General features: G+C 33.4%; 1 protein-coding gene across 1 annotated transcript; it reads right to left on the bottom strand.

Moving 5' to 3' along the window:
* Positions 1-10,654: 10,654 nt before the first annotated feature.
* Positions 10,655-11,647, bottom strand: LOC132270078 (protein FAR1-RELATED SEQUENCE 9-like). Its single transcript, XM_059771285.1, has 2 exons — positions 10,899-11,647; positions 10,655-10,721 (listed from the first exon to the last, which is right to left on the bottom strand). Exons 1-2 carry the CDS (start codon positions 11,645-11,647, stop codon positions 10,655-10,657), a joined length of 816 nt encoding a protein of 271 aa, XP_059627268.1.
* Positions 11,648-11,914: the final 267 nt, after the last annotated feature.

Genomic DNA, 11,914 nt, shown 5'->3' with positions numbered 1-11,914 from the left:
AAACTCGGTCTTCATAGCTGCCCTGACTGCACAGGGAAAATATTTCTCATCAAAGCGAGCACTGAACTCACCATAAGACAATGTCATCCTCTCCTCTGAGGTGGTAACTGACTCCCACCATTGTAGTGCATCCCCAACTAACTTGAAAGTAGCAAGCATCTGCTTCTGAACCTCCGTGCACTGAACCAAACGAAGATGACGCTCAATGTCCTGTTTCCACTGGTGAGCTGCTCTCCCATCGGTTGAGCCTGAGAACACAGGTGGACTCCCCTTTGTGAAAGAGCTCCTAACCTTTCCCCAAGAATCCGTCTGAACCACTGGTGCTGGTACAGGTGCCGGCTATACCTGAGGCTGATTCCGAAGTGCAGCTGTTACCCCAGCCTCTATAGCCCGAGCAACGAGGTCATTGAGGTGAGGAGGAATCTCTGGATCTCTGACCTGGTCCAGAGTCTGTTGAACATTCTCCTGTTCCTCCTGAAACTGATCCATGTCATCTTGAAACCTAAGCCTTTGCTGCTCTTCCTCCATTTGCTGACGCCGTAGGAGATATTGTTGCCTACGTGCCGTTCTCCTTTCCTTCCTAGTTCCTTGCATGTTCTGTCCATTTCTAGCGTTAACCATCTGTTAACACGAAAAGACAGACGTCGGTACCCTTTCTATACGAACCATAAGGAATACAATGAATCCTAACTTAAGCTCTATTCAAGAGAAAACGCTACGCGGAAGACTTAATACGAAACATCCTAGAGACACTTGAACCTGGAGTGCTCTGATACCAACTGTGATACCCCTCGGATCCGAGACACGGGTTAATCAAGCCCAGGCCCAAACCCGAGGGAATATCAAACAATTAATATTTTATAATGAACACGGAATACAAAATAAATTAAGAAATGAAATTAAAGCTGAAAGGAACTAAAAATAGAATCCGCAAAATATTATAATTATTAAAATCCATTAAACCCAAAATCCAAAACTCCATCAGTTTACAACTTGGGAATCCATCTCTAGTAGACCCCTATTAAACATCCAAACGGAAGATCGAACAATTGTAATAAACGTCCAGAAATAAAACTATAGAGAGAGCCCTACATCGTCGGAAGAGTGAATAGAGACCTCTGCTCATCACGAACACGTCTAAGCCTGGAACTGTCGTGTACCTGAAAAATAGAAGTGGGTCAGGCCCACGCGCAAGTTCTATACTACTATAATCCAAACAGAGGCCCGATACGCATGTACATTCTAAACAATTCAACAGTAGCTAATAGTCCGTAAATATATATATATAGTCACACTAAAGGACTCTTACTGGATTACAGGCCGGTCTCAACCTGAATAGAGGTAACATGCTAAAACGCACACGAAGTGGGCATATGTACCTATACCTAAACAGGGTACACCTCCAACCATCGTAGCCAGCTACACATCCCGATGCATATACGCTCCCTAACCATCGGTCCTGAGGCTCAAGCTCATACCGAGGCACCATAACAGTACATATATAAAATCCATCCAAAATCCCTGGTATTGCTACTCAACAAGTAGTTGCCATGACAATACAAATCCACGGGACTTAACTTTTAGTTAATCCCATCCTTATTCCAAGTAGGTGGGTAATAGTATTGTTTTAAAAACCAAACCCATCCTTATTATGCCACCGTCCCATACCGGTGCCTACTTTCCAATCCTCCAGTAGTCAATAATACCAATAAATCAAGTATATATCAACTAAATTCCAACATCCAACATTCAATGTTAGCAGTGATAAAATAAGCATTGATAAACAGGGTCACAACTACAACATATACATGCCCAATTTAAGTTGTTCCCTTTAGTCTGATATAAAGACAGAATTAATTAAAACTTCCATTTAACACTTTACAAATGACATACAGATATGTAGGGTATGTATCACAAAATCCTAACCTCCACAGTTGATACTAACTGTGATAATGTAAGCATCAAAACAATATTCACAGTATGTATGTAGACATGCTCAAATTATAGTGTTCCACAAAACCGATCTAGTGTTAAACTCAAATCCTCCTAATATTTAAGTTCCAACAGTTACTATTACAGAAGTTAAGATAGCTATCATCTAGACCCATCCTTCCAATAATTTATACTAGCAGTGGTAAGGAAAAACGTGAACCACAGAACCACAATGTATCCACAAACATGCTTAGTCTAGGTTGAACAAGCATACAACACTACTGTAACTACCAGTTTCATAGCAAAACAGATATCATTTTAGTTTGGTTTAATCTTCATTAATCCTGAAATCATTTAAGAGTGCAAAGAGTATGAAGCCTAAGGGAAAGAGTAAGGATAGAATCTTGCCTCAGAAACTTTTGTTCAAAGTTTTAACGTCGTCTTCTTAAAAAATCCCGGCGAGTTCCAAAACCTGGTTACTGTTCACGGGTACGAAACACTGTTCCCGAGGTTAAACTCTGATCTCCACCGTTCAGATTGTGCGTCAGTGAGTCGTGAACCTCTCCTCCAAAATTCAGCTCGATCGGACCACAGACGAAGTGGGATCAAATGTTTGATGAAATCTGGGCAGAATGGAAAAAACCTGCGCGACCCAGTTACTGTTCAGGAGTACGAATCACTGTTCCCGAGGTCAAACTCTGATCTCCACCGTTCAGATTGTGCGTCACTGAGTCGTGAACCTCTCGTCCAAAATTCAGCTTGATCGGACCACGGACGAAGCAGGATCGGATTATTGATGAAATCTTGGCAGAATGTGAAAAACTGCGTTTTTCCTTCTCCACTTTCACAAAACGTGTGCTTTGTTTAAAAAAAACCCTACACAGACGTCTACCTTATACTTATAGAGTTTTCCTAAACCCTAGGTTCATTTAAGTCCAACTCACAATCCTAACTGGCCCATCCAATTAACGTAGAAACCTACGACGGCTATAATATAAAACCCTAATTTATACTGTAATTAAAACCCTAGTTAGATGTATTTACCTAATTACCCTATTCACCATTAAATACTTAACAAATAATCTAATTGAACAAAATAATAATTAGTAAACCCAATTAAACTAAATAAGATACACATAAAATAAGACACACATAGAATAATTAAACCAATTACACTTAAACCATTAATGCCAATTAAATAATTAAAACACTAACAAGTAATTCCAATCAAATAACTAAAAATAAATATCATTTAAATAAATTAAATCACCACAAAAGAAATAATTAAGCACCTAATAAAAAAAATAATGACACATAATTAAATAAAATGCACTTAAATAATAAATTAAATACCATTAAATACCAGGAATATCCTTTTTAAAATTAGGGGTATTACATATTATGCATCCTGAAACCACGTCTTCTTACCTGAAATAGGTCGCATTCAGCGAAATGTGAGTAACATGTATTACTCGTAGGGAATGAGCATGCATAGACCTAACTTTTTACAAGTTTATCACATTAATATGAAACCATTCATAAAGTTCATGCCACCTAACGTCTATGTCAAAAGTGAAACTCAGAGATTATCCTAAGTTACTTTAAAACATTTCTAGTATAAACCACAATACTTATGCAAGTAAATAACACAGGGGCATATAGCGTAACACACTGAGACATAGGTATTCAAAGTTGTCAATTTGGAACCTAAAATGCAAAAACAACAAAAACAGTTCATGCCTTCTAACGTCTATGTTCCAAATAAGTCTAAGGAATCATCCTAGGCTACATTAAATAATTAATACCCAAATTACAATTTTAATGCAATTTTAACTAACATTAGAACTTGTAATACAACGCATAAAAATATAGATTATTAAAATTATCCATTTGAAACCTAAAGTGAGTAGATAATTAAATATTACAATTTAGTAAAAATAAAAACCCTAATACAATGCATCAAGGCATAGATTATCAAAGTTAATAAGTTGAAATCTAAAATACGGAAATAACAAGTTATAGCAATTTAGTGCTATTAACTTGTATTGAAAAGTAAGGCATGCAAGTATACTAAGCACATGTATACTACACCTAATTAAAATGTCAAACACCCTATCACAAGTTATAAATAATTCATATTAAACAACTTGGAATTGAATGCGAAAAGTAGTGGTGAAAAGACAAGAACATACTTTCTCAATGACCAAGCAAGCTGATCTCGGGTTACTAGCCCGCAAGGTACCACCTAGTGTGCACTAAACCCAGAATCAAACCGTATATGGGTGTTTTAGGATTACTAGACCTCAGGGAACCACCCAGTGCGCACTATATATTGTAGGAGGAGCTCTCATCCCCCGTACTAGAGCCATGCCCTTGCCATAACATATTACAATGTCCTTATAAGATTTCCTAAAATCAACAAGTTGTGCATCAAGGTATAATACATATACACAATATATTGGTCGACTACCATGCACAAACAAGTCAAGTAAAACATACAATATTCATCCTATATCTTCAAGCTATAATGACATACAATATGTCAAATATATGATGTGCATATAAACAAGTTAAACTATAACTTTTACTCATAGAATACTATAATGTAATCATACAACAAGTTCCAAATTTACAAGTTAAGCATGAAAACAACTTCAATACCTGACTACCTCAATGGAAGCATAAAATGGAATTTAATTAAATTAAATAATTAAATTCTCAAGATTACAAAGTAACTCCAAATATTCTAAAATTAATATAAGTTAAAGGTCATGGCAAGGCCTACTTTAATAATACTTTACAAGTTATTTTTACCTAACTCAAAACCAGGTAAATTAAACTTCATACAAGAAAATAATTAAATAAAGTTCTCCACACTCATTCAAATATTCTTTTTTTCATATATGTTAATGAACATATTAAGACCTAATTTAATATCGCATTGTAAGTTCATTCCAAGCTAAGTACAACCATGTAAATTAAATTTCATACAAAGAAAATAATTAAATAAAAGTCTCAAAACCTATTCATTTATTCTCAATTTAATGTATATGATAGAACATGTCAAGCTCATCAATAATATCAAGTTAAAAATTCAATTAAGTGAGTAGAACACTTAAAATAAAATTAATTAACCTAATTAATTAATTTTTTCTAGATTTTAAAACAACTCCGAATATTCTCAAATTCACATATGTTAAAGAACATACTAAGGCCTAATTTAATATCACATTACAAGTTGATTCCATACTAGTTACAACCATGTAAATTAAATACCATACAAAGAAAATAATTAAATAAGAGTCTCAAAACCTATTCAATTATTCTCAATTTAATGTATATGATAGAACATGTCAAGCTCATCAACAATATCAAGTTAAAAATCTAATTAAGTGAGTAGAACACTTAAAATAAAATTAATTAACCTAATTAATTAATTTTCTGTAGATTTTAAAACAACTTCGAATATTCTCAAATTCACATATATTAAAGAACATACTAAGGCCTAATTTAATATCATATTACAAGTTGATTTCATGCTAGTTACAACCATGTGAATTAAATTTTCATACAAGTGAAAGATTAAATAAAAGTTGCTACACTTATTCAAATCCTCTCAATTTAATATATGTTAATAAACATATCAAGGCCTAATTTAATATCATGGCACAATTTAATTCTAAGCTATATACAACCATGAGAATTAAATCTTATATAAAGAAAATAATTAAATTAAATTTTAGATAAAACACCTAGGCATGCATACAAGTTGTATAAGCTTATAAAATAATCAATACAACATTTATTTAAACCTAAAGCATCCCCTATCTTACTTTGAGATGAAATCTCAAATTTCCACCGGAAGGAAATCGCTCTAAATCCAACGATACTTCTAGGTTATGACGGGGATTACAAGGAAAGTAACTTTAACCCTTGTGGCACCATGAAAATCCAAACCCGAACTCAAAAATGGTCGAAATCGGCTTCTAATAAGGGGGAAAAGACCGCCTTGCCAAGGCCTACGACAAACGCTAAGGCACTACGGCATTTTACAAAGGGAAAGAAGGTTAATTTGAGAGAAGAAGGGTGGCAGCCCCCTTGAACTACCATGGCTGATCTGCAACAGTGTGAGAAGAAGAGGATGAAATGTTTTTAATTTTATAACCCCCTATTTATAGTAAAACCCTAAAAGTGCCTTGAAAGGGCCCCGCTGGAGTCCAGAAAAGTGAAATTTGCGCAAGCGTGCTCAAACAATAAAACACTGTGAACGAAAAAGAATCGAAATAAAAAATAAAAAATAAAAAAGATGAACAATGGAAGAAACAGTGTCAAAAACCGGTCCCGTGCAAAATATATGCCCCGAATAAGTTCGGCGGCAACCGAGGCCTAAAACCCTAAAACTAGGAAAAACGACCGTGAGGAAATTCTAAGAGTACTCGACTCGATGAAAAGTGAAAATGAATCCCGTACGACGATCCAGGCTCAAAACGATACATTTTACAATAATTTTCGTTAATTGCACAATGGCCCCTACAAAAAGGGATAACTGCAAAACTGCCCAAAATGAAAATATCTTCCAAAAGATATTTTCTTAAAAACCACTAATCAAAATATCTCTAAAAGATATTTATGAAAAACACCCCAAGAAACATCAATATTTTTGAAGAATCCTTTCATCCACACCCCTACGGGAGAAAGAAACAACCGGTGAGCTTTTCTCCAAAAGTAAAGTTACGCGTTTTGAGAAAATCAACTAAAATGAAAACTTGTGAAGTCAAAACTCAACTCCGAACACGGAAAGTGAGGTTGTGACAACAAAATGACAAACGGAAAAAGGACGAAAGTGAATAGTGTCCAAAAAAATGAAAATGTGGAAATGACTCAATCTTTAAAGGAAGTTGTCAATCCAAAGGAAAGAGTCTCGGAAACCATTTCTGAGCACTCGAGACGACACTAAGTGATGAGTAACCGAACTCTGAAAAGAAAATTCAACAAAAAAAATTTATCCGTAAAATTTGAGAAAAATGAAAGGAAGGAAAATGACAAAGTCATTACAGTTTTCTTATATCATTTAAAATTAATCCCATTTTATTCTAGACCAAACCCATCACAAGAAATTCAAACTAAACAATTTCCCTAATACTCTCTCTCTAAAACCCCATTAGCAGTGACCCATAATTTTAGAGACCCAAATCGAGAAAGGTTTAGAACAATGACCAACCGACCGGTGAATTTTAGTCCAGATCAATCACTGGAACGTCATTGAAGACCAGAATCCAATGAGTTATATAGTACACACCCAACCCCTAAAATGAAACTTGAATTTTAATTTTTTGAATTTCAACATCATTGCTCGAAATTGGCTAATTTCATAAGAGACCGAGACGAGGTGGAGCAAAAGGCGTTGAAGAACAAAGGAATGGGAGTGGATAAGAAGCGATATACACACCATAATTTGGTATAGGTTTCGCTGGAATTAATGGAGGAATCGGCCGTCTTTAATGCAACTCCAGTCAAAATGGATCTTTGTTGGGTTAGTTTGAAGCTCTGTATTTTCGCCAGTTCTGTAGATATGAGTTTCTATGATTTGGTTGCCGCAACTTTATGGTGTAGACACCCCATTTTCCCTATAAAATTTATTACAAAAACCTACTAAAATTTATTACCAAAAAAACCTACTAAGGATCGTAATCTTATTCTTTTTAATATATTTACTAGTTTAGCCAAATTTGAAAAATAATAAGAAAAGTTGATTAGCTAGATTATAAAATACATATCAATATTGAGTCCGAAAAAATCCCAAAAACCTTGGGGTGCACCTAGAGTTTTGTTCGTAATCGAACTCGTAGGGCTCAATTAAGAAAATGGGCGAATTCATAATTTTGCAACCTAAACTCGTTCAAATCTGTTTAAAACTTAAGAAAAATGATATAATTGGATTAATAAATGGACTCCATCATTTTCTCAGGAGTGGGTTTATGTGAATTAATAAATAAAAAATAAAATAATAGTATAATAAAAATAAATAATAATAATAATAATAATAAAATAGAGTAATAATATTGTTGTTGTTGGTTAATATTCTGGCACACAACTAAAGGAGTTGCAAAGCTTTACAAATGATCTTTGCATTTTATATATTATATAATAAGATAAAATAAAAATAAGGAAAATAATGCCCAGGCCTTCTACTAATTTCCATTTTTCGCCAACGCCAGTTATTAAAATGGGCATATGTTTCAACCTATGAAGCACGGACACCGACACGAGATACGGGTACGATACGATACGGATACGGCGATACGGTAAATTTTAAAAAAATAGAACACGGATACGGCAAAGATACGGTAATAAAATAATAATATATATTTTTATTATATATAAAATTTTAATTTCTCTTAATTTTTAATTTACATTAATAGACATGATCCATTTAAATTAAGTCCAATTCAAATTCTATTAAAATTCAAACAATAAATACATAGTATATCTTTATATCCAATACTAGAATTTGTATCAATACTAGAATAGTTTTAACTTTATAACCAAACACAAAAGATAAGGTTAACTTTGTAACCAAACACAGAAAGATAAGATTACAATCTTATCTTTCTATTTTATTTACCAATAACCACTCACTGACAGAGGAAGAAAAAGGCGATCAAGCCTTTTATTAGATCTGTTCGAAATTGACTCTCTCTCTCTCTCTTCAAAATTGTATTCCTTTTTTATTAACCAATAACCACTCAGTAACAGAGGAAGAAAAAGGCGATCAAGCCTTTGGTTAGATCTGTTCGCACCGAGACGAGAGAGACTCTAGCAGAATTGGAATCTTTGCCAGACGCCATCTCCTCCTTCTCTTAACTTTCTATCTTCATTTTCCTCCATCAATAACCAACCAGAGCATGATCAGTTCATCATCATCTTTTTGTTGATTTTCCCTCTCCCTTCCAATTTCTCTCTCATCCCTTCCATTTTTTTTTTATTAATCTGAACTACCGTTTCCTACATCGGTGTCCTTCGATGTACAGCCGTGTCCTCCGACATGTCTCGGCCGTGTCTTATGGCGTGTCCGGTGTGAAAAAATGAATAAAAAAATAGGACACTGGTAGATCCGTGTCGGACACGTGTTCGAGGCTAGGACACCCGTGTCCGACACTGGTACGTCAGCCCTACAACGGGTGTCCGTGCTTCATTGGTTTCAACCTTTTGTCTAATTCAATCCAAGCTATATTGGGTTCATTAGATAGGTGTAAATTTGGTTTGCCCAAAAGGTGTGACCAAGGCTGCATGGACATGCTGGTTATTTGCAAATCGTTTTGTTCATTATATATATATATATATATATATATATATATATATAGTAACACAGTGGCGTTCTATTGCTCCCTGGAGAGCATAGAGTAGTATACTCACTTTTAATCTTAACCTTAGAATCTAATCATACGGTAATTAATTAATCAATGTTTGTTTTTTATATTTAAGGCAATTGCTTTTTTTTTTTTTATTACCATTCTGTATTATTAATAAGAAATGACAAAACTATACAAGTTTTTAATGGAAACAAATTAAAACAAAATTGGTAAAACTTCTATTTTATATCTTTTATAGGAATTCCTTCCCATCCGAATTCTCAAACCATACCAATTAAAAATAAAAATTAAAAATTAAAAATAAAAAATTAATTATTTCTAATCTCTTCAACGATAGAAGGTTGAAACATAGAAGGCAAATTAAAAAATTGAAATTTCCAATCCCTTCGACAATAGAAGGTTCATTCCCTTCGTTCCTATCTATTCAGTCAAGGAATTCTCAAAGCATAACAATTAATTTTTTTTTTTTTTTAATTGGTATGCTTTGAGAATTCCCTTGCTGAATGGACGGGAAGAATCTATTTATTTATTTATTTATTTTTTATTTTTTTTGAGAATTTCTTAATTAGCTTGCTATACACAAGTTTGCTATTCATGTTGATTTCTATTTGTTATTCTTTCATCTCTCTAGCTACTTGAAGAGACTAAGAGAATTAATTTTTTTTTCATGTTAAATAGATTTTGAAAAGCAGATTAGAGTAAAACAATGTTCAAAGGACCATTTTTGCCGGTCTTTCTAACTACCTGGAGGATAAATTCACCTCATTCACTACTGATCAAAACAAAAAAATTACCTCATTCACTATATTAGTGAATCCAAATTTGAGATCAACAGTTCAAAAAAAAATATTAAAAAAACTTAAATTCAATAATTATTTTACTTAGAATATTTAACTCAAAACCACATTCAATTCAGAGTTTCAAATTTTGTACCCACCTGTAAAGAAATTATTTCAAATTAAAATATGTATACTAGAATTGAATAATCTTCATTAGGGAAATAGAAGTTTAATGTTACACCAAGTGACTAATATTTAACATTGTAAATTATGCTCAACTGAGTGATGTACAGGTCCAAACAAAACGGTAGAGGTACACAATGAAATGAAATAATTTTAAAACATGATTGAATCCTTCCAATAAAAATTCTACATTGAATTCACGATAATGTTAACTTAATAAACAACCCAAACAACCTAGCAGAGTTAGTACAAGGTTTTTCTTCTTTACTGTATCTCCAACAAACACCTACAAAAAATAGAATTATGATTTTAACTAAGTAAACTCAAAAAAAAACTTTAAATAAAGCAAAAATAAATAAATAAATAAAGATATACCTTGAAAATGATTCATTCACATCCACTATCGACATTTTCTAACTCATTTGAAATATCATCATCAATATTTGCAGTTGACCTGTTTAAGAGAAAAGAATAAATGTTGCAACTATTTTAATAAAATTAAAGGAAAAAAACAGTATGTAAGAAACTACTTTGCCTATTATTAAGTATTGGACAATTTCTTTTATCATGGGTTTGTCCGAGTTTGCCACAACCATTACAACGCCTAGCTTTTGTCTTTCCTTTTTCTTGCCATGACTTCAAACGTTTACCACACCCTTTTGCCCTAACTTGAAGGGGATCATTAAAATTTCGTTGTTGAGGAATGTCAAATTGCTTCTCTTGCACATAACTATTATTCTCTTCAACTTTAATTGCTTTAATGCCTCTAACTTGTTTAAGAACTGTTTCCAATGCCCTTGTTAATACTTCACTCCATTCTTCCATGACTGCAATTTCATCAATGACGGTAGCTACAAGTTGAGATAATTTAGTGCGCCTTATCAAAATAGACTTATCCGGCGCATCTTTAATCTCCATACCATCTTGAACTACAATGCTTTCAACTCTTGCAAACTTCATCCATCTTTTCATGATATAATATTTTGGCAAAAACATGATTTGTTTTATTTTGAAAAATGCAAGAATGTGCCTACATGAGATGCCTTCAAATTCAAATTTTCGACAATTGCAGTTGACCACATCAGTGCCTTTATCATGTAAAAGTCTTCGCACTTTAAATTTCCCTTTGCACACTTTGGTAACCTCATAAAAACTTTGATTTTCATCCTCTGATATAAAATTTATTACATAAGCACTACTTTCGTAAAGCTCGACTTGGAACTTATGAAAGTATTGTTTTGTATACAAATCCATAATTTGCATCTCCATAGGCATCGCAGATCTTAACTTTGGCTGTTCATTGACATCAACATGGTTGTCAGTCACCTCTTCATGCCTCAAATGACTAATTGCCCTGTTGAATCTTATAATAAAATCCATTAATGAATTATTTTTATCGCAATATTTTTTGAAGAATGCATGTGAACTTTCCGCTCTTTGACTGCTTGACATTCCGGCAGAAAAATATTTATTAACAAATACAGGAACCCATCTATCACGTAGTGCGAACATTTTTTTAGCCAATGATTATCAAGTTGCTTACTTGCTTCCAATGCATCATTCCAAGTTCTTTCAAATTCTTCTACAGTCTCTGAATTCCATATAGATGATTTGAAAAGATCATAGTGATCTCGAAAAATCATTGAG

The sequence above is a fragment of the Cornus florida genome, unplaced genomic scaffold (assembly GCF_030987335.1).
Source record: "Cornus florida cultivar Cherokee Brave unplaced genomic scaffold, ASM3098733v1 CherokeeBrave_3.0.0_Hap2_Chr08, whole genome shotgun sequence".
In the NCBI taxonomy this organism is placed as follows: domain Eukaryota; kingdom Viridiplantae; phylum Streptophyta; class Magnoliopsida; order Cornales; family Cornaceae; genus Cornus; species Cornus florida.
Note: the sequence above shows the minus strand (reverse complement) of the source record. Positions and strands in the feature narration are given on the sequence as shown.

Bases quoted from the DNA above. Each gene is read 5' to 3' on its own strand.
- LOC132270078 (XM_059771285.1), bottom strand. From the start codon at position 11,647: ATGGATTTTATTATAAGATTCAACAGGGCAATTAGTCATTTGAGGCAT. The intron at 10,722-10,898 runs GCAAGAAAAAGG...TCTCTTAAACAG, and splicing joins GGTAAACGTTTGAAGTCATG to GTCAACTGCAAATATTGATG.